Source organism: Anas platyrhynchos, chromosome 19 (assembly GCF_047663525.1).
Source record: "Anas platyrhynchos isolate ZD024472 breed Pekin duck chromosome 19, IASCAAS_PekinDuck_T2T, whole genome shotgun sequence".
NCBI lineage: Eukaryota > Metazoa > Chordata > Aves > Anseriformes > Anatidae > Anas > Anas platyrhynchos.
The window spans coordinates 3,606,529-3,633,393 of record NC_092605.1 but is presented as its reverse complement, the minus strand read 5'-3'; the positions used below and the strand labels follow the sequence as shown (position 1 = coordinate 3,633,393).

Below are 26,865 nucleotides of genomic sequence, written 5' to 3'. Positions count from 1 at the left end.
GAGTGTGAAATTGTTGCACACTAGCTATCTATTTCAGCTAAATTGACTTTTGAAAGAACTTAATTCAGATGTGCTTGGGTCTGCAGTTATTTTTCATTACATGGCTTATCTTTGCTTTTTAGTAAAAGCTCTGAAAACGACCCAGTCTACATCAGAGCAGAAAGAGTTATGAAACAGTAGAAATCGATAATCTGTGAAATACATCCTTAAGAAGAAGTGAATCCATTGCTGCAACGGCAGTGACAGTTCAGTTTATCGATTCCTTCAGAGATGAAGTGTTTCAGTAACTGCAGCACATGGCTGATGTATAGTGCTTTTTGTCAGTAGCTTATGAAGTGCTGTGTAAAGGCAGGCACTACTACTATCAACATTTTGCAGATGAAAAACTGAGGCATAGAGATGTGAAGTGACTTGCTTAAGGTCACCCAGCAGGCTGGCAGCTAAAAGTATAGATGTAGAGCATAGAGACCCTGTCCATCGGGCTGTCATGCCTCCACGGCTGCCTCGTATACAGAGTATTGCTCTGGAGAATAGCATTTAATAAGCATTGTAGCTATTAATACTTGTTTTGGGTGGTAGCCAAACTTTGTAAGAGTTTTTTTTTTCCAAATTGTTCTGTGTATGCTTGTTCTATGTTGATATTCGCTGCAAATCTGGTGCTGTGTTTGACCAGGGTAAAATTCACCTTTTTCACCGTAGTGTTTGCTCAGTGTTACGTAGTAGTATGTCATTTAAAATTGTGTACTGCAAATCAAATTCATGTTTCCTTGTTGCCCTTCTCCTTGGTGGTGGAAATGAACTTTCTTGCTGTTGTTTAATATATGTGAAAGTTTGAGGTTGATAAATTAATGTTCTTTCTTCCTCCCCTTCTCCCCCCAGAACGGGATGGTAACTAAAGATCTGACACGACTGAAAACACTTCTTGCAGAAACAGAGGTAATAATGAGCACTTTATTGGAAAATAATGAGTAGTAGCAGATGCAGCTGAAAAGCTTGTTTTGATGTGTCCTAGGAGACTGGGGCTCGCTGTGAACATACTGGTTCAGATCTGTTGTTTCCACTGGTGTGTTGGTCTTTACCACCTACCTTTTCAGCTGCCTTTCATCCCAGTTTTGCATGATATATGAGAAAATAGTGAAACATGCTGATAGGCTAAAGTAGTGAGTAGAAAGAATTCAAAGCATTTAAAGTATATTATTTAGGTATTGTCTTTTTCTCATTGATTTGGGTTTTACTTTTAATGTAAATTGAAAGATGAAAGACATCTCAGTACCGCTTAGGCTTCTGACCTTTTAAATTTTGATTGCAGTCCATGTTAAAATGATCACAGAGTGGAACCCTCTAAAATTTTATTTTAAAGATGAGTGAACTCAGTGTTCCAGTCAGAATCCTTTTATCAATGGTAGCAATTTAATAGTTAGGAAATATTTTTGTAACTAGAAGTGATGTCAGACTTCTGAATGCTTTTTATTGATTGTTCTGAAACACATTTTTGAAATCAAAGAAGCCAAAGTTGTTCTTATTGATGAAATTGTTTTGTGTTTCTTTACAATTGTTTTTTTTTTAATAATTGTAGGCAGCTGGTAAAGTACCATCAGGATATCATGTAGAAGATTTAGAAGAAGGTATGTAAATCATTTCCAAAGCTGCTTCATCTTGTGGTGAGAAGACTTGAAGATTCTTGAATGTTTAGCACTGGATAGCAGTTAGAAAGGAGAAAGCAGGCTTGACTGTTTATCTTGATGAACTCTGGGGACTGAGGTAGAATTTGTGTTCAAATCGTTTGAATTTGAAGGCAAAAGTTTCTAATTATTGGTCAAAGTGTTGTAACAGAGCTTGCTCCATTCTGCAAAATCTTTGAAACTTGCCTTCATACCCTTTAATCCTTTGTTCTAAATTAATTTGTTAGGGGGTAGACTTTTTTTTTTTTTGGTGGATGTTTTTTCTTGTGAATACAATTTGGGTTCATGTTTAAAGACATGGTTCCCTGGACAGTTACTATCAGACTCATAAATACTTGGCTATTGGACAAGTAACCTGACTCTTGACTACCCCGCAGGGTCCCGGGATGGCTGGCAGTTCCGCCCTCCACCCAGAGGAGTCACAAGCAGTGAAGAATATACACTATGTAAAAGGTAAATTGAATGCTTTATACCAACATTCTCTAAGGCATCATAACACTTCCTCTTTATTAAGCTGCTAACAGAATGATTAGGAGGTTAGGAACATGAAGGTACTTGTTAGAACAGGAGTTGATTAATTCACGGGTTTTTGGATGGGTCAGTAGATGCAGAGCCACCTCATTTCTTCTGTAAAATAAAATCACTTGCTCTGTTGTCATAGGAGTAGTTTGAGCAACATTTTTCTAGTGACAAGGCAGTATCTTTCTCCCCTCCCTTTTTTAATTTGTATAATTTCAGAGATGTGACAAGTTCACTTCCACAGACAGCATCGTTAGCAGGCTGAAGCACAGTGAAGTGTACTTTGACAGTAGATAGGGTGCATGCTTTTGGAGAAGTAGGATGAGTAGATGAGGTTTATCTTCAGATAAAAAAATGTTTGCAGTTTCCCTCCGGATCTCATTATGTCCATTTTGCCTAAATTCATATACGTAGAGGTGAATTGCCTTGCTGAAAGTCAAAGTGCTTGTGCTTGTATTGAGGTTTCTTCTCCTTCTCTTTTTCAGTCCACTAGGCAAATTTTCCTGTGGTTTATATTGATAACACAGTATTACTTACATAAGTAGTTACAGTTAATACATATGGTGAAAAACAATTATCGTGCACTTCATTCTGCCATATCTGTAACTTATATCTTATTATCAGCGTGGGTAGCAATCTGACTTGCTTTTTAGTTGATACAACTGAATCTGCTGAAATTGGGTGTGATTTTGTAGAGTTGCTAAATCCTGCCAGCTGTTGACTTTTAGCAGATCTTATGCATAATTGACATTTAAATTAAAAAAAAAAAAAGTATAAAAAATTCATGATGACTGTCTGAGCAGCATCCATACCATGTTTCCAACCTCTGCTCTGAAACGTTTTTCCACGAAAGCTGTGATTAGCTTTACTGGTTACCTTCTTATGCACACTACTTATGTTTACAGTGAGAAGGATGTGCTTTTACTCAGCAAATCCGTATGAACAGTAGCATTCCAACCATGGATTAAATATTTTAGCTTCCTTATAAGGGGGCAGTTACAAGTACTGAATATGGATTTTTTTGAAGTTGTGGTTTATTTTTCCCCTGTGTGCCATAAAGCAGTAGGAGTACATCGTATTTATTCTGGATAATGAAGTTACAGAATAACAGCTGTACTAAATAAGAAACTAAGCATTTAGGGGAAAACAAAGTGTCTATTAACACTGAAAATTTGGAAAATTAGCATAATGATGACAATTTTTTAAGGTAATATGCTTTCTTATTAAATAATGAAAAGGAAAAACATTTTAAAGTCTGCTGGATAGCTAATAAGAACAGGTCAACAATTTATTTTATGCTTGTGCTCCATTTACTTTGGGGCATAAAGATCATAATTGTACTTTAGCATTTTAATACATCAATGCAGTGCTGAATTTGAAAATGTGCAATACAACGTTGAAACTGACTACCAAGAAAAATATTTTAATTTAAAATATATTAAGCAACATAGCTTGAGAACACCTCTAGTAATAACATAGTATATATCACGCTTATTTTATTTGCCATTTGGGCACTTAAACCTTTAAATAGTTATACCATTCCTTTAAGAAATGTGTATGCTAAATCAAATTACAATCAGTGATACAAGTGTGTCCTGGTTATCCAAGTATTTTTGCTGCAAGGTTTTCATGTCATAGTCAGGTATTATTTGTTTTTGTCAGATAGCTCAAAGTCACATTCTAATTCACATTATATTTTACATTACATAATAATGTTTACTGTGGAAAGGTTATTCAGTCACCGATGATGTTCGGCTATGTTCTTTGATGTGGGGTGCTCACTTCTGTATTCATTTAGCCTTGGAGTATTGGTCCTTTTGCTTTTGCAGTAAATCATCAGTGTAGGAAGAGGTTCTTAATATAAGTATATATATTGGTGTCTACGTGAAATTCAAATATAGTTGTGTTTACAGACTTCCCATCGATTTAATATTTTGACAGAGATCAGCATTCATGACTTTATTTATTATAAATGTGATGCTTGCATTAACACACAAACCAAAACCCTTCTGGCCTGGTCTGTATCTCCATTTTTAAGGGCTTCACTTTTGAAGTATGATTAAAGTGCAGATACTGCCTTGTGTTTTTTAAATTTCATGCAGCACCTAATTATAAAAAGTAGTTCATAATCTATATAGGCATTTAAGTAATAGTTGGCCCACATTTGCAATAAATTCTGAGAATCTGAGAACTAGAATGCTTAAATTGTGCATAGACATTAGGAATATTGTTAATTTTGATGCAACAGCATGTGTTATTACATGAAAAATGGACTTTTTTAATAAATCCAGAACCGTTTCAAGGAGTAGATCTTTTAGAGTCATGCACTCTTCACCAAGAGGATTAAACCTTTTCCTTGAGAGATCATTTCTGTGTACGTGTATTTAATAGAAAAGACCACGTGATGTCACTGTTGCTCTGGGAAAAACTGCTGAATGAGCACTTAACAGCTAATAGCATTAACTGTTGGAGGCAATTATGCTATATCTTCCCTTATTACAGCATTTTATTCATGTTAATACAGTGCCTAGCAATTTCAGGGATGGTCCATGATCTCATGTTAATTGCTGTACAAACACTTGATTATTTTTCTTTGAAGCTGGAAATTTCGTGAGAAGACTTGTGTCCCCATATGTTTCAAAGAAATTTGATATATTTCACTTAGCAGTAAGAGAGGCTGCTGCCTCTCTTACAAAAAGCTGTGTACATTTATATATTTCCAAATTAGTTCCCATGGACTAGAACTGCCTTTAGTTCAGAGAGAGACTTCAAGAATGTCCTTCTGGCTTTAAGAGTAAAATCTTGATAAATTTCATTTTTTAATTGGAGACCAAAACATTCAAGGCATAATCGTTTTTCCTATTTTATGTAGATTTTTAGAGCAAGGGATCTGCAGGTACGGTGCACAGTGTACTTCAGCACATTCCCAGGAAGAGCTAACAGAATGGCAAAAACGATATGCTTCCCGCTTGATCAGATTAAAACAGCAGAAGGAAAACAAACAGTGTTCGGGCAGTTATATGGAAACCTTGATTGAGAAATGGATGAATTCGTTATCTCCTGAGAAAGTGGTAAGAAAATATACTACTTCCCTATGTGCTCATATTTAAAACTAACAGATGAGCCTGTTTTTGGCCCTTACTATCAGAGCTGGTCGAATTACTCATTACCAAGAAATTGTCAAACCAATTTGCTCCCCTTTCCGTCCTGCCCTGTGTCTTCTTGCAAAGATACCAGAGACTTGGTCTGATTTCTGCAAATGTACTTATTCTTTTCAGGAATTCAAGGAAGAGTTTGTGAATTACAGCTTGTGGATTAATCAGTGTTCATTTTGCATATGTATTATTCCCAGTGCAGGATGAGTCAGCCAAGTCTCATGGTATTGTTTCTGTTCTTTGACTGGATAGCAAAACTTTTTAAACCGGAGAACAATAAATGGTGAAGCTTTCATGATTTACTGGACGATACTGTTTGTGTGTGGCTCCTTTTTTTTTGCCTGTAGCCACAGGCTCTTTTATGAAGAACAGCCAATCCCCAATGTTCAAAAAAGTTTGAATCCTGAAGAGCAAGGGGTATGGCTATGATCAAACTCAGCAGCTGTTGGGAATTCCAAAGAATGTTTTTGTGACATTCGACCAGCTCTACTTACCACTGACCCTAAGGAGTTTTCGGTCCATCTATTGTTGATTAAAGTCTGGGAAGAGTGGACTTCCTGCAAAATGGATTAATGAGTAGAAAGCCTCATTCTAGTTTCCTGGTGTCTCTAGAATTCTCATTGATGTCATTGAGATCTGGGGTCTTCTGGAAATACAGTCTTTGGGCCTCATTGCATCAGATCCTTCTTTCCACATGAAATCATGTTCTATTTTAAACATCTACAATTAAGTTGGATTTTGAAAATTAAGTCCTGTGGTTAATTGTCCATAAATGGTTGTACTCTTTTCTTGCATAGTATGATCTAGTGGATTTGTATTGCTTATCTCTGAAGTAGCACATATTTTATTTAATTCCAACGCAGGACTTGCATCAATCCTGCACAATCTGGGAGGCCATTCTTTTTACTTTGTTCAAAAATACCTTTTCCTAAATGCTTTTACTTTGGTATTGGCTGTAGAAGTTTAATATTATCTTCTTTTTCTTTTAATCTAGCTTAGTGAAAGTATAGAAGGAGTGAGAGTAGAACATAATCCTGAGCTATCAGTAACTGTTACCACCAAAAAGTCTCATCAGATGTGGACATTTGCTCTCACTTGTAAGGTAGGATAACTTATCTTTTGACATTGAGTTGATAATAAAAGTTAGAATGTGGTCCATAGGCTTTTGTGGTTAGATTGCATAATACTTCTTTTTAAAATAAAACAATTGCCTAGCACCATTCCTTCTCCAACAGCCCTTGTGATTATGTATCGAGTGCCCTGATTTCTGGGAAGCAGGCAGTTCTTGTACCTGCTTTATCAAGTTGAGAATTCTTATAAGCTCTTATTGTCTGATTGCGAATGAACATATTCCTGAAATAATCTTGGTTTTTCAACACACTTTACTTCAACCCTTGCATTTTCTTTATAGCCTGCAAGAATGCTGTATCGAGTGGCATTGCTTTATGATGCCCATCGTCCACATTTCAGTATCGTTGCAATATCTGCTGGAGACAGCACTACCCAGGTATCACAAGAAGTTCCAGAAAACTGTCAGGAATGGATAGGAGGAAAGATGGTCCAGAATGGAATAGATCATTATATATACAAAGTCAGTATAGCCTTTAACACAGAAATCTTTGGAACTTTTCGCCAAACTGTTGTGTTTGATTTTGGATTAGAACCAGTCCTCATGCAACGAGTAATGATTGATGCTGCTTCAACTGAAGGTAATGTATGAAAAAAAAATTTTTGAATAATGGAAACTTTTAATGTTTTTTTCATGTTTCTGGGCAGATCAGCATCTGTATTAACAGCTGTTGAACATCTATCACTATACGCTTTGTTCATCCTCACGGTTAGGAATATTAAGCGGTGGACAGAAGCTTCAGAATGTGTAAATTGGCTTGGACTCAGGGGAGTTAGCTACCTTATGACTGTTGCACCATGTACCAGGATTAATCTTGTCAAAATGCTAGGAATTTCTAGTTCAGTATGTGTCTGAAGGGCAGCACAGGAAGTTAAAGTATGTTTATGTTTTTATATGCATTCTTGGATTGATGAAAATGTTAAGCATGTAGAAGGTCAGTAGAAAGATGAAGCATTTCTGTGACAATTCATTGTTAATTAAGGAAGACTATCTGAGAGGTGTCGTTTTTTTTTCTTGCAATGTCTGACTGGAGTTGTCAAAGGCAAGAGGCAAAGTTTAGGCTTGTAAATCAACTTGCTGTAACACCAATTTTGAAAATGCAAAGAAAATGTAACTTCTTTGTGTGTATTCAAGTTAAAAAAAAATGTTACCTTGCAAGTATTCTATTGGGTTACTTTGTAAGTATTCTGTTTATGAAATTGAGCTGTGCTTCTCACTTACAAAGTAACTTCTTTGTCAACTACTGAAATAACTTATCAGAAAGATGTCAATGAATTGAAGGATGTTGAACTACAGAAAAGAAGGAAGAAATTTGACTTATGGCAAAAGATTAAGCGAGCTAAATATAAGTCACTGTGTCACTTGGCAACAGGCAAGAAAGTGGGATAGAGTATGGTAATTTTCTATGAAGATTTCAGGAAGAAAAACACCAAAAGAACAGAATTCTAGCACTAGGATGTAAGCAGGAAGAAGGAAAAAATGGAAGGAAAAAGAAAGATAAAACAAAGCAACAGATTTTTATTCCTGGTATTTATTTACACATAAGAGGTTAATGTTTCCAACACTAATTAGAAGAAACTGAATAGCAAATGCCAAACTCATGAACTGACATGACATGGTATAACGTTGGTATCACAGTGTTTTTGTTGTGTTAGTGGATATATTTTGGGTGGCTGTAGACAATGTTTGGTCTTCTGCTTCTTGTTTAACCTACAAGGTACCTGAATTGAGCGTGTACTGAAAAATTAATTTCCTAACTTTAGTTTTCTAACTTAATATCATGTTAGGTTACATTTCCAACGTTGTGCCTAGCAAACTAATTTTACACACACAATACAGATATCTGCAGAATGCACATATGGTGCTACAGATCTTTTATTTTTAAAGGCTTTCAAAATGCTGCAAATGCAAAGATTTCTTGCTGCCTATTTCATTGACTTGTTTTTGTTACCTTCTTAATTTCATATTACATTTTGTAAAGTTCTTCATTACGTTATATTTTCAAAAAGAGATGATGCAGTTAGGCTTTACAAGCACATTGTGATGGCAAATCCTGCAAAGTTACTTGCAATTTTCTATTAAAAGTGCTTTCCTTGTTTATCTGTATGCTTTCCATTTGCTAGCCATAGAATATTTTATTTTCTGGTTATGTATTTTCTCTGTTTTATTTGAGAGCCTGCTTGTTCTCTGTGTACACCTGAAAAGTAGGGGTGATAAGTTTAGCAATGAATTTACTAAAACTGTTGTAGGCAAAAGAGAGACGTACACTTGGTTCATTCTCTCTAATGGGATTGTTTTTAGTAGTGTGTGTTTGTTTTGAAAACAGAGAGAGCTTGAACTGACTTCCTTTCCCTGTTACGTCTCCATATCCAGATCTTGAATACTTGATGCATGCACGGCAACAGCTACTAACCACAGCTAAGCGTTGGGATTCTACTTCTAAGACTATTGTAGAATTTGAGCCTAATGAAACTACTGAATTGGAGAAGAGCCTTCTTACCAGATACCAAATCCCTCTCTCTGCTGACCAGCTATTTACACAATCTGTCCTGGACAAATCATTGACCAAGACCAACTATCAGTCACGGTTGCATGACCTCCTTTATATTGAGGAAATAGCACAGTATAAGGAAGTTAGCAAGTAAGTAATACATTTATAAAATTATATCTTACATACTTGGTGCTGTCCTATTAAAATGATGATGATAATCTTTTTGTTTTTTTTTTAATTAAACTTACATGATAAGTTAAAATATTAAGTTTTCTTGTTTCTTAGAGATAAAGCTGAATACGAGTGTGAAAATAGAAACTTTAGATGAAAGAGACTAGCAGTTAATGAATATAATTTAATGATGCTCACTTAAAGCAAGTTATACATATCAGTTGGAGTCACTGAACAGCTGTTGCACAATGTTTTGCTAGTACCTGTAAAAATAATTTTTGCTTGTAGGTTTTTTGTCTCTCTGTGAAAAAGAAATGCATCATTTTTTATTTTTATTTTTTTTATTCCTTGGTAAAATCATTTATGGCAAAGTAATATATAAAATCTTTGTATACAAACCATTCAGGGAGGTTTCTTCCTTTTTTCCTTTTTAAAATTCTTTTTAGAAAAAAAGGTTGAATTGCACTTAGCTCAAACTCTGGTCTTGTGGTGAGGTGGCAGCTAATATCTTGTTCTCTAAACAGGCTGAAAGCTAGCTTCTGAATAAAAGTTCCTAGTAAAAGGCATAGTATACATTTCTTGTTTGTGTATTACAGCCATTACCAGTTGTATTTCTAATGTTCATAAGGCAGAAAAATGGTACCATTTCTTTTTTGTATCTCAAATGAAGCGCAGTACATTTGAACTCTGCTTTGTATCTTTCATCTCTGCTGTGTTCTGCTTTTGAGCTGGAATCTAACATAGAGAGGAATAATGCTTGAAGATTCCCCAGCATGCAGAAATGTTCTCCATCATACATATTTATAATCACTTTTCTAAGGCTTTTTAAAACAAAAGTGGGTTTAAAGTAAACATTATGAAATATAATCCAGAAGTAGGCAGTATTTTTACACAGTGAATTTTCACATTAAGTATTACGCTTCTGTTCCTCATAGGAAAGCACACAGCAGCATGCCTGTAGAAACGAAAGAATAAGGAGTGCATTCTGTGTAATGCTTCCCTTTTGGTTCACTGATAAGTTTTTGCTGCTCTTTTTCAATCTGGTAGATTAGTAAAAGTAAGTTTTAATAATGTTCTTGAAATCTTCTGTTTTGATACTGCTGATGACAGAAATATTCTTTTGATCTTGTAGCTGACCCACTTTATTGCAGCAAGGCTCGAACTAACACACTTTCCTGATCCTCTGTGGCTGAGATCACACACATGCTATTCTCTAGTGAGGTGCCAGGGTTACAAGCCTAGAAGAGGGCCCAGAAATACAAATGCAAGTGGGTTGTAATACCTCTGAAGTGGTGTCATGAGTCAAAATGTTGATGAGCTGCTACTCTCTAATGGGTTTGTGTATGCATCTCATAAAAGCAGTGGAGTTGTCAACGCGGTCTCTTCTGGCAGGACTGGAATAACATGAGTGTCTGCAGTTCACATTGAAGTGGATTGTTGTGTTCTAACAATGCTGCTGATGACTTCTTGGTTTCTGGGATAACATTGTTTCAGACTTTGGGTCATCACCTGTATGAACATTAGTGAGTCTGTGATAATACATAGCAATGTAGAGCTCCTTCCACGCTTTCTGCTGCCAGACTTGCAGAACAGATTTATCTTAAAGGCTGTGCAGTCTTATAATACTGGCTTTAATGGAAAATAAATTTGTTTTTATCATTACTATGTATAACAGTTTATCAATGCATAGGTAAATGTCATACTGCACACCTTGTCTGAACTGTAGATATAAATGTAAAATGAAATATGTTGAATTTGCTGTTAAGAAAATGTTATATGTGGCTTTGTTCAGAATGGCTTTACTTGCCATTTAGGGATTTATAGTCTGCATTGCCACTGGATGGATTTATGATATATCAAATATTTACTTGATTTAATTTGGCAGTGCTTGGAGGAACATAAATTCCTCCCAATAAAAATAAAATCTCAGTATAAAGACTGTTGGTTTTGTATAAACCTCACTGAAATCTTTTTTATTTTAATAAACCTTCAAAGCAAAGGTGAGGAATGGATGGAAGAAGCAACTTTTGACTTTAAAATAAGATCCTTAGATGATTTTGTAGTTTAACAGCTTGCCAGAAGGTGTCAGCTTACTCACTGGAAATTGTTTGATAACCTGTAAACTTCTTATCTCCTTTAGCACAATAGAATCAGTTTAGTCATTTATAAAGACAATAATTTGTCTCAGCATGGCAGTACTACTGTTCTCCAGCAGGCTTCCACAAATCAGAGTTTGAGATGGTACATTTTTAGCAGCCTGGGGATTTGGTTTTAGGAAGTTTTTATGGGTATTTATAAAATAAATTCACAACGGCACATGATTGTATCTTAGTAACAATGCAGAGCTCTTGTTTATTCTGTGAAATCTAATCTATGCAATATGGTAACAATTATCTGACTGTGGTTTGAGCTGTTTTAGGTGTTGCTGATTCACTGATGGGCACTTCAGAATATTCTAGCACATTAATACACAAAGTTTGTTTTGTTTTGTTTTTAGCACATGTAGAAATTGGAAGGATTACACTTAAATCTTACATTTTCTATAACTGCATTCTTTTGAGTGATTGCTCCATGAGCTACAGTTAAAGCAACCTTTGCAGTTAGTGATGAACAGAAGGAATTCATGTTCAGTAGGATGACATCTGTTGCTTTTTCGGGGTGGAGGAATGTGAAATGTGCATCTGACTTAATTGCCCGTATTATGTAAAGAAGCAACTATTTCCACAAGGGGGCAAACTTGCAGTTGTTTTTTTTCTGGAAGACTTTTATGATTTGGTAAATATGGCAAAATATATTCAATGTTTAAATTCCAACAGAGATGAAATGTTGGATTTCATTGTTACGGGCTTATGGTCCCTGATAGTACAGGTCTTAAACTATAACCACGAGTTCATTAGTTTAAAATATGAATTTTAAGAAGATGAACAAATCAAATAAAACAGGGTGAGTATCATAAGAAAATATTTTTTTCCAAGAAATTTTGTTTGTGAAAACCTTTGTTTTTTACTTCTTTCTGTAATTTGTCAGGAAAAAGTTGCTGATAATCGAACGTTAACAGGAGTGACAGATTTCTTTGTTATTTTTAAAATCAGGTTGAAAAAATGTTTTTAAAAACAAGCCAGACACTCTAGGAGGAGATTACTGTGTATTGGTGAGAGGTCGATAAAAATCATGTGTTATGTATGTGACTTTTTGAAAGTAGGAACTACTAGAAATGATTTTTTTAAAATCTCTGGTTATAGGATGAATTTGCTATTAAGAGGAGTTCTTTGGATAGATGGCTTATGTGGCAGAGCCTGCAATGCCATTCCTTCATTTTAGATAAAAATGTCTCATTTTTACGCCCACATTGTGATTTTAAGGAAGCATTTTAATCAATCCATCTCAGTTGTAGAAATAATACCATTTCCCTTTGTCAAGATGTAGATAACCTTTTTTGGTGTGTAACCTGGAAGAGATACATGGAATAAACAGGAATTTTAATCTGCTGTCTCTCCCTGAATACCTAATATATCAGGGAAAATAACATAACCTTATAAACTATTTAAATACAAAGTTTTGCTGCTTTGGAACATGCATAGCTTTTTTTTTTTTTTTTAAAGCTTTGTTGAAGTTGATTCTTTTACCTTTGGCTGTACTTGTTTGTTTAACAGTTATATGCTCAGAATCTAAGGCAGTGAATCTTTTCTGTTTGCATGAAGTCTCCAGATCTGAGCATTTTTTCTGCACTGACTAGATGTTTTCTTACTTAGGTTCAACATAAAAGTGCAATTGCAGATTGTAGCAAGCTTCATGCTCACTGGGGTTTCTGGAGGTGCAAAATATGCCCAAAATGGACAACTTTTTGGACGCTTTAAGCTCACTGAAACGCTTTCAGAAGACACTTTGGCTGGACGGCTGGTGATGACCAAAGTCAATGCTGTTTATTTATTGCCTGTCACTAAAGAGAAATCAGTACAGACCCAAGGAACCAAAGAGAAGGTTTATGAAGCAGCTATTGAAGAGAAAACAAAAGATTATATCTTCTTGAGGGTATCCAGGGAATGCTGTGAAGAACTTAATCTTCGGGCAGATTGTGAAATGCAGGTAAGGCTGAGTGGAAGCTGTTTTGGCATGTTTGAGTTGTGTCTTTTTCAGCTCCACCCAAAGTAATTCCTAGAAGATACGGAAAGGAATTTTTCTATGCCTCATCATACAAAGAAAGTAGAGCACAGATGAAAATTTCAGATGGGTGAATTTTATTTATAAATATGTGCATATACATCACCAGAGTCCTCAGGAACCTTTTCTTAATGAAGTCAAAGGAGGAAGTTTTCTATTGCTATGATTTTTTTTCTCCAATAAAAATCTCTGCTCCTCTTGATGTAGTCAACTATAGAACTCTCCCTGTGGTAATTTGTATCTTGGGCTCTTGATTTCGTATCTTCTCATTCTTGTGTTATTGTGATTTCCACTACGCCTGTTCCTAGACCTGAGGTGAGATTAATTTTTAGTAAGATCTGTTGAGGCTATGAATGGGCCTTGTGCTGCCTTCTGAGATCATATCCAAAACAAAAGGAATATTGTCTTTCAGTGGAAAAGTTTTGAATTTACACTGTTTTCTTGATGAAGATGATGAGGGTTGTATAAATGGAGGCATGAGGAATGTGAACAAATACTTTAATGATGCATATTCTTTGTTTCACAGTGGTGATACTTGCCTCCAAGGCTGTCTCTCCCTTGACACTTAAATATCTGTCTTGGAGGCATTTGGTCACAAAATGAAGAGTTCTAACACTTTTGCTGGATAAAATTGTGTTGGCAGTAAGATGAAGATTTTGTGTACTTTATAGTTGACATGAAATGGGTGGGGATAAAATCTGCTTTTAAATGACATAGTGTAGTTAGTGCATGAGGCGTAAGTGGAAGTACACGCAGGGGAAGACGAAGCTTTAGTTAAGTTAAATACTTGCAGTCTTCCCACACATTCCCTGCTTGTCTGCTATAGAACTTGTGATCAGCTTTGTTACTAAATTGTAATGACCTCAAATTAAGGTCACTGGAATTGCTAGAATTGAATGTATTTTCACCAAATAATTCTCTCCTCCCATTCATTTTGTTTTGGAGAAACATACAAGAATAATAATGTCTTAATTTAATGTGGCTAATTGGCCTGGGAAGACTTATGTTCTTCTGGGCTCTTGGTTTTGTGTTTGTTTTCTTAAAACAATAATTAAACCTACTAATTGATTCTATCAAAAACTCCACTGGAATGCAAAATGAGCTGGAGCTTCAGTAACTGGCTTGTTTTCCTTGTAAAACTTAGCCTGAGGCAGCAAATCTATTCTCCATTAAGATTTGGGTCCTAAGTTTGTTTGTGAAATCATGCAGTACTTCATACATACATCAGTGAACTGGTGGTCAAATCCATAAGCGGTTACCTATATTTTAATGAATCACAATTGTAAAGGAAGTTTTTCTGATAAAGTACTGCCTAAAGATGTGGAAAGGGATCCTTCAGGTTAGAACAGAGTGTATTACAATTCGGATGTGTAGGGTTTGTGTTGAAGATGGAAATCTTGCCATTGTCTCCAGTGCTTTTAGTAATCCCTATGAGATTGTTAAGAGCAATTTAGTCAACGTTTATTTTTGTATGTTTTGGATAAACTAATGGTCTTATTTTCCTTTCTTCTTCTAACAATTCATCCTTGAAACTTCCTCCTAATTGACTTGGCTGTTGTCCTGTCTTACCTGTAATAAACACACAATTCTGGCTCTGATCAAGTGCACTGCTCCTAAAGGTGGGATGGAATAAACTGCTGCTTTAAAGCCCCTTGGCTGCTGCTCTTTTTGGTGACCAAACTAACATGAGACTGTTTTATTTTTGGAGTGGATACTCTGTTCTGTGTCGTCTTCTGTGAAACTGGCAATGGATTAACTTCCTTTCCCACTGTTTTCTTATTCTGGAATGTTTATTAAAGCAGGTTACATGCCTCTCCTACACAGATGGCCTCATTCAGTACTGTGCAACAGCAAATATAACTATGTGATTCAATCCAAACTGCATTAAAAACAAAACAAATCACAAGCTGTTAAAGAAAGTGGAGAATGCTGGTAGATAATATGAGGCATTTAATGCCAAGCACCTTACTTGGACTCAAAGAAAAGGCCATTAAAATGTTGCTCAGATGAGCATTATAGTTTGTCTGCATTTAAATTATTGCTCTAATACAGGGTGGTCTCTTGTCAGCCTTGGGTCTTTCTGAGCACAGACGTTTTTCCTCTTGCTTGGAAGCTATTCCTAACATCTGCAGGATGCTGTCAGGCAGACGGATCGGCCCTGGGTAGGCACGGACAGGACACAGCATGGAAGGAAGCTCGGGGTCACCCTCAGGCACAAGCCGTCGCTGTTGTTCTTGGCAGGTGCTAAACCACGCTGCTTTTAAAGGCCTGGGTCTTTCCTGAGGCACTGGTAGGCATAGGCTGGAACAGAGAGGGAAAAACTTCCTGAGTATTCATGTATACTATTTAAAGCAAAAGTTTTCCTAGCAGTTACAGTAGTTTCAGTGAGCTCCAGGTTGTTGTACGGATCCAGTGCTGCCCTTTTCTTTAGTTACAGTTATACATGTTGCTGTAAAACGTGATAGTGAAAATGAATATTTAATGTCTTTATACCTGTGAGAGATGGGAAGTTAACGGCTACAATCTGTACTGATGCAAGCAGATGTTTATTTACAGCAAAGCTAGCATTGATTTTACGTGCTGCATAATGGTGTGAACAGTGTGGTTAGATATACTAGAAAAAGGAAATGCTAAGAGCTGTGTTTTGCAAATACTATTGACAGAGATGATCTTAGAGTAATGAAGATTACACGTACACAAGGCTTTTACAGGTCTGATTCCTGTGGCTGGAAGTGACTTTTTGGGCAGGTAATGGGGCATTGGGTCCAGGCAGTACACCCACAGAGCATAGAAAGTACTGGAAGGCTAAATGGCTCCGCCAGGGGAGGAGCTTGTGAGAGAAGGTAACATGGCTTGGAATGAGGCATGTTGTCACAGTGCAGAGAAGTTCTTGTCCGTACATGAAGAAAACTTATTTCAGTTGGCTGGGACTTTGAATTAAAGCCTTCACAGAAGCTGTTAGAAAAGACCGTTTACAAATATATTCTGAGTCTGTTGAGCTTTCTGACTGGTGGCAATAATTGTCACGAGACTCAAGTGTGATTAAGAAATAACGGCCTCTAATAGAGGAGAAAACAGGTCTGAGAGCAGGTCTTTGCCTTGGTCATCTGACGTGAGTTTGTGTGACTGGGGGTCCCGGGGGGCTGCAGCTGGGCCCCTCATGCCCCTGGGCCTCTGGTTGCGCCTCAGCTTCCTCGCCTACTGGGCCACTGCTGTGTGAGCTGCTGCTGCCTGGTGGCCCTGAAAGTGTCAGAAAGGTGCCATGAGACGTTTCGGGTATTGCCAGGGTGTTTTCTAGGTCACCAAGGGGTGCTTTTCCTGGACAGGTTGAAAGAATTTGCCTGGCTGTTTGTCAGCCTGGTCACAGCAGTGTAGATCTCAGAAAAGTGCTTACTTGCTATTACTTAATTACAAAATGCTCGTTAGAGTTGTAGCACGGTAATTACGTGAGGATATAGTGATCAATAACAATGCTTTCAAAAAAACCTCTAAAAATTTCTGTCAGTTACGTGAAGTTCCTCAGCAGATTGAGATGTTTTTCTGTGATTTGTTTTAGTGCAATTTTTTGTCAAATTATTGATATAGGCTTCTCTAGTAGTTAACATTGGGTCTTTGGCTCAATGCTCTGATCAGATCACTTGATTTTGGAGAGATTCACAGTTGCAAATTTAAATGTGTGTAAGTTATAAACTGTATGGATTGTTTTTATGAATTCTTTCCCACAGAAACTATTTTTATCTGGTCATAAGATTTAGAAACTTTCTTTACTGTTTTAGTGTATATACACTAAATTAAATAAATTTAGTGTATAGTGTATTTAGTGTATATAAATTAAATAAATTTAGTGTATATAAAGTAAATTCACTGTCCATTGTTCAGTTCTAAATTTAACCAGGGACGTTAATACGCTCTGCATTTTGAGTCTAACTTTGTACCCAAATTTTATTGGCATTTTCTTTTACTTACTGGCATTAAAACACAAATAATTTAGGGGACACACAAAAGTATGTATTGATAAACAATTACATTTTAGAAATTACCTTTTGGAGAGTTCTAACAACTCAACACAAGTGACAAATTGTATTATACCAGAACATTTGACTGGAATTAAATGATGTTTGGATTTTATCTCTGCTGGTCACAGATCTGATTTATATCATCTGTTCATCTGTAAAAGTTTCCGGTCCATTGTTCTTTTCAGGTTGTTCTTACAATAAGGGATGGAAGCTTACATATTTAAAAATGGTGTTTTAGGAAAATAATATTTTCAAGGAGTATTTTTTATATTCCAAAAATAATTCCAAGGACATTTTCCCTTTTTTTTTTCCCCCTCTCAGAAACTGCAGTGGAATCTAATCTTAAAATCAAACAACAAAATGATGTTACAGAAGATGCTGTATTTTTCTTAGTTTCAAAGCAAAACAGGGCAAGTTAATTTTATTGGAAATCTTTTGATTGATATTTGTTGTTTTCTTCTGAGAATCAGTAAGTTGCAGGAAGATAAAAATTTATGATATGCAGCCAAGTCTAAAGAGTGTTATCTAAATAAATCATTCTTGTTCATCTATTAATTCATTCATTTTGTACTGTAGGTTGAACTTCAGTTTCAGTTAAATCGCTTACCCCTCTGTGAAATGCATTATGCCTTGGACAGGATTAAGGACAACAGTATTTTGTTTCCAGATGTCAGCATGACTCCCACCATACCCTGGAGTCCCAACAGGTACAAGAATACAAACACTTTAATATCAAAGATCGTATGGTAATGCAGTATTGAATTTCTCATAACAGATGGCTGAAATCTGCCCTAGAACAGGAAATATGTCTTTCTCTTCATTAATGGTGAGGATGGTTCAGAGAAGGGAGTGAAAGTGTTCTAAATAAAACAAGAAAACCGATCCTCTGAGGACTAGAATCTGTTGATTGTTTTTTTCCCGGAGGTTGAAATGTGATGTTTAATAGGCATTGCAGTTGCATTGTAGCTGTAGAAAACAAAACTCCTATGATTATTTACTGTTCTGTTCTTCATTGAAAATATGCACTTTATAGAAATGTAAATACTGGTTACAAGGACTGTGCTGTGCAGGATCTTAAGCATGCAGATTTTCATTTGCATGAGCAACCATTAATACTCTTTGAGTTTGATGCAATGACCCAAATTTGTACATATCACTGAAGGGGATGGGGGGGGGGGGAGAAAAAAAGAAAGAAAGAAAAAAGGGTGGGGGGAAGGGTATGGGAATAAGGCTTAGAAGAACTAACACTGCACTTGTAAGCAGTCCTGAGATTCTCTGTACACACGTTTTATAGTTTCCTTTATGAAATATAAACACGCACGTTATATAAATACTTTTGAGAAAACTTAGAAGGATGCAGTAATGCAGTGAAAATAGTTTGTCTCAAAGAGGAAATGTAGGGAAGAGAAACGTGAGGCTTCATGGCTCAGGGAGTATGGTCAATATTCCTGGTGCATGGGGAAGGATAAAAAAGGCATGGAGTTTCTGTACTTAGATGGACACCAGGGAAACGAGAGGTATGTGGAATTGATAGGCTGTACAGCACGCGGGTAGTTGTGTTGTGTCTTGGAGGTGAGAATTAAACTGTGTGATTGCAGCGCAGTGCAAAATGGAAGATAGCTCAAGAATGAAAAGGAAGGTGATCTGGCCAGAAACCTCAGACAGCTAGACAACCTAAGACAAAAATTACTGAAAAAAGTTCAGTTCCTCTTTGGAAGTGTAGGAGGAAAAGAGATGATGAAAGGGTGGGTGCAGTGTTCCTGGTGAGGATGATTGCTGCACGTATCAAAGCTTTGACAGTAAAGGCAGAACGAAGGGTTTTGCACGGAGCTATACTACAGAGCTAATGGAGGACAATGACAATCTGTTCACTGACTTAATTAAGTTTTGGGTGAATCTTGCAGGGAAATAGTATTTAGGAATAATCTAAAAGTAAGCAGTGATTTCAATAAAAAGGAGGTAAGTCAAGTAAGCTAGAACTTTTTCTGTTTTATGCCAGGAAATTTGTATTTAGAGAAACTTCCATGGTAGTTGTAATTGATATAATTTATTTGTATAATGGCTTTATATTTTTATATACGTAAATTACATATGTAATAGTTGTAGTTGTGTTTAAGTCAGTGTAATTAATGTTGTTTTTCTCCATGTGGTGGCTTGGTTTGCCCTACCTTGGGATTCAGTAGTTCTGACTGACTCAGAACTGTCTTTCCCTATGTTTTTCTTATATTTTTGTTTTACAACTCTATTACTTTTCAGTTTTTCTTAGATCGTCCTGCAAGCTTGTTGTTCATAGCTGTCTTAGAGTTGACTGAAGTCCTAAGTGTTCTCTTTATTTTACTCCCTGTTGGTAATAGAAGCTTTCCTGATCTGCAAGAATCATAGTGCTTGTACCAAAGCAGATCACATTACTGAAGTATGGCCATATGTGCAGCAGTGACAGGTGTTTTTTACTATGCATGTCTACTTTTAAATCTGTCACTGGGAATATTAAAAACTGTGTCTACAAATCTTTAACCTCTTACACTCATTGGAATTCTCTGAAATCATCTTTCTGTTAATGCTGGTATCACTAGCTGGTTGCAGCAAAAATCCGTTTTTTTTTTTTTTAGACTGCTTTCCCATTAGAGGTATGTTTTAATGATTAAAAAAAAAAGTTTGTAATAAATTGGTGGCCACTATTTTTGTTTGTTTTTGAATTCCATCCTAGCTGATATTTACCAAGCTCTGAGGTTGTATAAATGTTGACTTTTAAAGTTGACTGTGTAAATACTGATGCGAATAAATGTAACTAATGTTACATTTTCTGTAGTAATAGTAGGAAAAACTTGCCTTTGTTATCAAGTGATCATGCAGCATGGACTTTCTTCTAAAATGTGCACTATGCAGGGTAATTATTGTTAGGTGAGATAGTGTAAATTGAGACATAGTTGGATTTCTTTTGAAAAAATGATTTATTGCAAGTAGTATCAAGGTTTTGTGATTCAAGCATTTGATTATTTTGCTAGATTTGTTCTAATATGACTCAGAATGACAGAATCAATACATTAGCATATAGACTCTTCCTTGAAAGCCCTTGAGATCTTAACTCATTTCATTTCTCATTGACTGTATTCATAGCTTCTGATTTTAAGCTCTTGTCTCCTTTTTGAACAGACAATGGGATGAGCAGTTGGACCCTCGACTAAATGCTAAGCAGAAAGAGGCTGTTCTGGCTATCACTACTCCACTTTCAATACAACTGCCTCCTGTTCTTATCATCGGTCCCTATGGGACAGGAAAAACGTTCACTCTGGCTCAGGCAGTCAAGCACATACTCCAGCAACAGGATACTAGGTGAGATGGGGCACTAAACATAGAACAAATCTTGATTAGCAAAGAAAATTCCATTTTTTACTTAAATTCAAGTGAAAGGTAGAAGTATAGAATTTCCACCCAGCTTAAAAACAAAACCCTAGCCATCCGTCATTGTTTTGAATGATAATGTAACTTTGTAGTCTTAGCCTGTATTTTCCATTCAGAACAAAACTTGTTAAAAGTGATGATATCTAGAATGACTGTGATTCACTTGACATGGAAAGTTGTACAGTATGCTAGACAATAAAAGCTGTTTCTTATTTTAAATCAAGTCTAGATTAATAATTGTGAAATAATTATTGAAAAACTGTTTGAACTTTAAATCTTTTCCTAACTAAAGGATTTGAGTTAAAGGGCTGAATCATGCGAACTAGAGTAGGTTAGTGACTAGTTTCATTAAGAGAAATGTGCAGGAAGATGGCCAGTTTCCTTTTTTTTGTATTCTACTGCTTTGAATTGTTTTCTGTTTCTTCATTGCTTTTTTATTTGCACCATTTATTCCAGCAGGATTCTCATTTGCACCCATTCTAATAGTGCTGCTGATCTCTACATAAAGGATTATTTACATCCATATGTAGAAGCAGGCAATCCCCAGGCAAGACCTCTCAGGTATTTTTTTAAGGCTTATTATGTATCTATAAAATACTATTCTTAAGAAAAGGTGTCTATAAAAAAAGGTTAAAGAACTTCTAAAACATAAAAGCATATTGGCATTACCAGCAGTGCTTTTAAAAACATAGACTAAAAGGAATGTGAAACATTATCAACATCATTTTGGGCCATTTGTTAAATATAAATAAAGACATCCTTTTTTAAGCTTTTATTATTCTATTGATAAATGTGTCTTTCCTAACGAGCAAACTTTTGATATGCTCCTCTAAAAGCTATTATGATAAAAATAAAAGGAAGTTTAAATGTATTTTAAATTCTAGAAGACTTTTACTCATGCTTACTATTTGGAAGCTTGGGCTACCCACCTGGCTTTTTGAAGAAAAAAAATCTGTTGACGTAGGAGCTACGTATTTAGAGAATCATGTGAAAGTAGTTTGGCCTCTTCTGATCAGTGAGTTTGAAGTAATTGCTTGTATGATTAAATGTATTTGCCATGGTTATTTTTTGGGGGCTTAGTTAAGAAAGGAAATGAAGAAGGGTTGGAAACTTAAAGTACAGAAAGGGTAAAACATGCATAGAAATATTTAGGGAGTATTTATTTATGGGCAGAAACCCACTCTTGGGAATATTTGCACAGATAACACAGTATATAAGACTGCTAACTTGGTATATATTTTTTAAAATTATGAGCATCATTTTCTCAATGTCAGTGCATGACTATTATTTTACTAAGAAAATGACTGTTTACTTGCTAGCAACTAAAAGCCATTCTGGACTTAAATTTTCTATAATGTCAGTAAAGCCACTGAAGTTATGTGAAAGGGCTAGATTTATGACAGGTGTAAATTCTCTTAGGTTTTCTGGCTTTAGTCGCCATGTGACAGACACTGAGGATCTGGCCAAAAAGAAGGCAGCTAACTTCTGAAAAGTTACCTTTAATTTGGTGTGTTTTAACCCAGATTGCCTTAAGGCGCTTTGTAAAGCACTTTGTGATGAAAAGCATTTTGGTGTCTTAATTTTGTAGTGGGAAAAAATGTGCGTAATTTACACTTTCAGGAATATTGAACTGTGAATTAACAGAACAAGATGTTAAAGTTAAATACAGATTTATTGTGGTTGCCAAGCTTTTGCTACCTTCTTTCATGTGCTATATTCAGCTATATAGTCTGGTCTCAGATGTGCTTATGAAAAACATGTAAAAGAAAAGCAATTTTTTTCCCAATAAGGTTAAATATATACATATACGCACACATTTGCCAGGAGTATTTCAGTGCATAATGCAAAAGCCACTGTAAGTTTTAAATATAGCTGTCATAGTGTTTGTTATGAATCCTTCTGAAAGTGCTGCGGTAGATTGTGTGACATTGTTGACGTAGTCATGATACCTTTATAGGAAGTTCTAGTTTTTGTAAATGGAGGTATCTCTGGAGCTGTATATATATTTATATATCCACTGGGGTGTATGTTTGTAAATTATTTTTAAAATATTATGGATACTTGGGAAGCATATGTTGTTTGAAAGCTGACTGCGTGTCAACCTGATCTGGCAGGATCAGGGTCAGTCTGTTTGAATTGAAAGCTAGAATTATGTTATTTTCCTTGCAGAAAATCACTTGTGGACCTTTCCTATTGACTGTTGTCAAGATATATTTTCGAATTAAAATCATTACTGTTAGTTTAAACAGGGTGCCCTAAGCCTTGTGCTGTTTTATAAGGGAAACATAAAATGGAGCAGGAGAAGTGAAGTATCAAAGCAGGATGTGCTACTTGCAGTGTTTGTGTTTCCAAAGGGCTAAGCAGTTTGCTTTAGGTTTTTTATTTACTCTGCAAGGGATGAGCTGGCTAAATAGTATCTTTGCTAAAAATGTTGCCACAGGTTAGCGGGGAGCACCATATTTACGTTGTTTTTAAAGAAGGAAAGAAGGAAAATTAAATATTTAATATTGAATGGGTGCTGAGAACTACATAAATATTTCTGTAAATTTCTGTGGGTCAAATGCACACTAAATAATCACCCTGTCAATGATGTGACATAAACATTAGAAGCTTGGAGTTTGTGGGTTTTGTTTAAATATCATGTTGTAAATTTGTACTTTTTTTTCCTAACAAAATAATTATATCTGCTGTACAGAAAACATAAAGGCAAATGAATAGTGAGAATTTATGTTGAGTGTAGGCTCTACACCCAAATAAAGTGCCAATGAAGCTCGGAGACCAAATTCTTTAGTCCTAATACCCATAAACAAATTTGTACCTTGGAAAAAAAAAAATAACACTGGCTATGATTAGATAATGCAGCTGTTTAAGGGACACTCTCCAAAACCTGTCTTTTACTTTAGACACTTGACAGTGAAACATTTTTTTATACTTACGTAGATTAACGCAGAAGCCTTTCTGAAAGGGAAAGGGGAAGAAAAAAAAAAAGCACGAACCTACAGTTAGGAGAAAAGAGCCTGCAATTAAGTGCTTCTGTTCGGTGCTACGACTCTTGATTTTAAGTGTGCTGAAGCAGGCACCTTAGAGGGTGAGTCAGAGCAGCAGAGGTAGTAATTGGCTTCTAATTCGTACACCCTTTTACTCCGTGGATGTGCTTGTCTCTCTCCATCAACTGTTAGTCTTCAGGAGGTAGGCTCCTAAGGTAGGCACCGTAGTTAGATACTTCTCATTACTCCTAAAAACTCCAGTGAAGATCTAGGAAGCAGAGAGCAGCAGTTTCTCTGTGTGGTTCTGGGCACACAGTGGTTGAGGTATCTACTGTTTACTTCTATTTATTATATAAACTGTAACTGTTTATTACTATTATTTTACTTAAATATTTCAAACTTAGTTGTATACCATATACTGTTAAAAGGAAGGAGGTTGATAGTGCTTTTATCTATTTTTAATCTCTGTTCTTGAACATATTATTGCTGATTATCAGCTTGGCAATGTCAGAACAGAAGTCGGTTCTATTTAAGATATCTTTACTGAAACCTATCCAGTTCACTAGCTGTTTTTTTTTAAATAACTTGGTCATAATGTACTTGTGTCAGTATTGCATGTAGCATGGAACCAAGAAGCTTTAGTATGCGGCAGCTAGTTTCAGAAGATGTTAAGGGATCACCACCTTTTCCACAAATTGTCCATAGTAAAGTTTAATACTGAAAATAGAATTAATTTATCTTATCAAATGCTGTATTTGTAAAATAAATGCCTCTTAAAGCAATTCCTTTTTTTCTTGAAACTCTAGATTTTATCCTATCCTCAAAGGAGGATTGATTTTTTTTTTTTTAATAATAATAATTAAAAAAAAAAGTTATTTTTTCAGGTTGTAAGGCAGGTTCTTCACTTGTGTTCTGCACCCCAAGGAATATACTTGTACATCACAATGAGCCTCTCTGTGGAGGGGAATCAAAAGAAATGAAAGAGGAAATCAGATGCTTTTAAATTTTCTTGAGGGTTCTTGGGACTACTTGATTTTTTTTTTCTTTTTCTTAACTTTCAATAGAGGCATGAAATGAGACAGCTAGATCTCTTTCCTCTAAGCCTCTGTTTTTCTTTTGCTTGAGGGTTTTCAGGTGAGAAAGAATCGTACAAAGTCTGAGGAGCTGGGATTGGAGCTTGTCCAAGAAGAGTTCTTTAGAGCACAGCCTGAAGGGAGAATCCTGGTCTTTTTATCAAGAACTAGGAAGAGATTGTATTTTCCAGTTCAGAACAGGAAAAAAGACGTTTGGTAGAACATAAATGTAGTCCCCATTCACCCTCTTCTCCAAGGAGAGAAGTAGGAGTCACTTCTGTAGGACAGTAGTGCAGATGAGACTCTGTTCCATCTCCATCTGAGGTTCTGACTCTAGACTGCCTTTTCTTAACTTTTAGAAGTATATTTCAAGGGATTCAGGAGCAGTCCGCCTGAAATGTGAACAAGGAAATTATTGAGTCTTAATTGCTGATACAAATTTGCTGCTTTTGCAAATAGTCTGTCATACAAATAGTTATTTTGATGGAAATTTATTAGTAGAAGCAAAATGCGGAAGAGTGGGAAAAACTTAGGTTGGCTAACATTTAATAAAAATAGTTGGGGCCAACTTCTGTTTTGGCATAATTGATGAAGAGTTGGTGGAGACACATATTTGATCTTTTTTTTGTATATTTATTTTTGATCATTGGCTAGAAATTGAAAATTTTTGTTGTAAATATACAGATTTAGAAATAAAGGGGGTATGAATTTCCAGAAGAAATGCGGATTCTGAGCATGTTAATCCAGCATTAGTAAGTACAGTGGATATATTCAGCGCTTTTGTTTGCAGGAGATTAAGTCCCTGATCTTACGACTTTTCTCATTCAATGTGGTTCTCTACGTATTTGCCAGTGATTTCACTGCCTGTGGCTTGGATAAACCTAGCCTTCAGGGTTTTTACTTCTCCACAATTAAAATCTTGAGGTGAGGCACAAGATGTGAGAAAATACAGTCACGTGTGAGTTATGGCTTGGCTTTGTTTTTGTAACTGTAGTTGTTGTACCTATAGCTGCATGCTAATAGATGTGTTGCAGGTGCTCCAGGGATAGTTTGATTAGTACCTGCCTGACTCTGCTGGCATCCAGGCACTTTGCTTTTACAAGTATTAAAAAATTAGAAAGTTGGACACTTGCTTGATTAAAAAGTAAGGGTATGTTGCAGGGTGAAATCTTTCTCATTGCGTTGAACTGGTTTAAAAAAAATGTAGTGGGTTTCTCTTGTTATAAGAAAAAAACTAATCATGAAATTACAGTAGGTGTTATTAGCACAAAGTGCACCTGAGAAGTCCCATGTTCAGCGTGGCTTACTTATATCACGACATCCTCCCAGTAGTCACATCTGTCAGGTGCTTTTATGCCAGTGGTGCATAATAGCTCTGGGATACCTTTTTGATCTCACATCAAAATAAAATAAATTAATGGGTAAGCAACAATGCAGTTTGAAATGCTGTCACCCAATCTGTGAGTCACACGTAGTTGAATTTGTGTAATGAAAGACAGTGCATGGTATAATAATGTCTAATAACCATAATATTTTGCATTTCAATAGCACCTTTCATCCAAGAATCTCAAAGTGCTTTACAAACATAAACTCACAATAAACTCATTAATCCTCACAGTACTCCTGTGAGATGGTAGGTAAGTATAACTCTCAGTTAAGATTGAGAAAGTGAATCATATAAAAGCTGACTGTATGGCTGGGATAAATAGAACAGCGTTATTTTGCTCCTGCTACCTACCTTGTTCTAGCAATTAGGCTCTGACCATATGTTTTTACATTGATGTAATAAGTTTATCAAGTAAAGCTTATCAGTCTGGCTGATAAGAAATAAATAAGCTGATCCCATTAGAAGATTCTCGGTCCTGGAATGTCTCAGGAGTGCATCAATTGCTCCTGCACTGAACCCAGGCTTAACTGATGCCATTTGATCACCAAGTGTCAGTTTTGGTTGGTTGTGTTGCCATTCAGATTACTGCAGTGCATTTGCACCTCTTTACATTTCATTTTGTGCGCATTGTCCAAAATGGACAGTTACCTGTATTTTCACAAAACAAATTCATTCTAACGCTAATAATTGTT

The 26,865-nt window shown here is 35.9% G+C and overlaps 1 protein-coding gene across 7 annotated transcripts in view; it reads left to right on the top strand.

Moving 5' to 3' along the window:
- HELZ (helicase with zinc finger) overlaps nt 1-26,865 on the top strand; it is an 83,460-nt gene that overhangs the window by 24,255 nt on the left and 32,340 nt on the right. For 5 of the 7 annotated variants that reach the window (XM_027471664.3, XM_027471667.3, XM_027471668.3 and 2 more), the window contains 11 exons: nt 880-936; nt 1,577-1,625; nt 2,060-2,135; nt 5,074-5,272; nt 6,351-6,458; nt 6,768-7,065; nt 8,859-9,126; nt 12,900-13,233; nt 17,901-18,031; nt 20,478-20,657; nt 21,183-21,287. In XM_027471664.3, the coding sequence (XP_027327465.2) occupies nt 880-936; nt 1,577-1,625; nt 2,060-2,135; nt 5,074-5,272; nt 6,351-6,458; nt 6,768-7,065; nt 8,859-9,126; nt 12,900-13,233; nt 17,901-18,031; nt 20,478-20,657; nt 21,183-21,287 (1,805 nt within the window). The remainder of the gene's footprint in view (nt 1-879; nt 937-1,576; nt 1,626-2,059; nt 2,136-5,073; nt 5,273-6,350; nt 6,459-6,767; nt 7,066-8,858; nt 9,127-12,899; nt 13,234-17,900; nt 18,032-20,477; nt 20,658-21,182; nt 21,288-26,865) is intronic. The other 2 variants (XM_072025623.1, XM_072025624.1) reach the window with 1 other exon arrangement.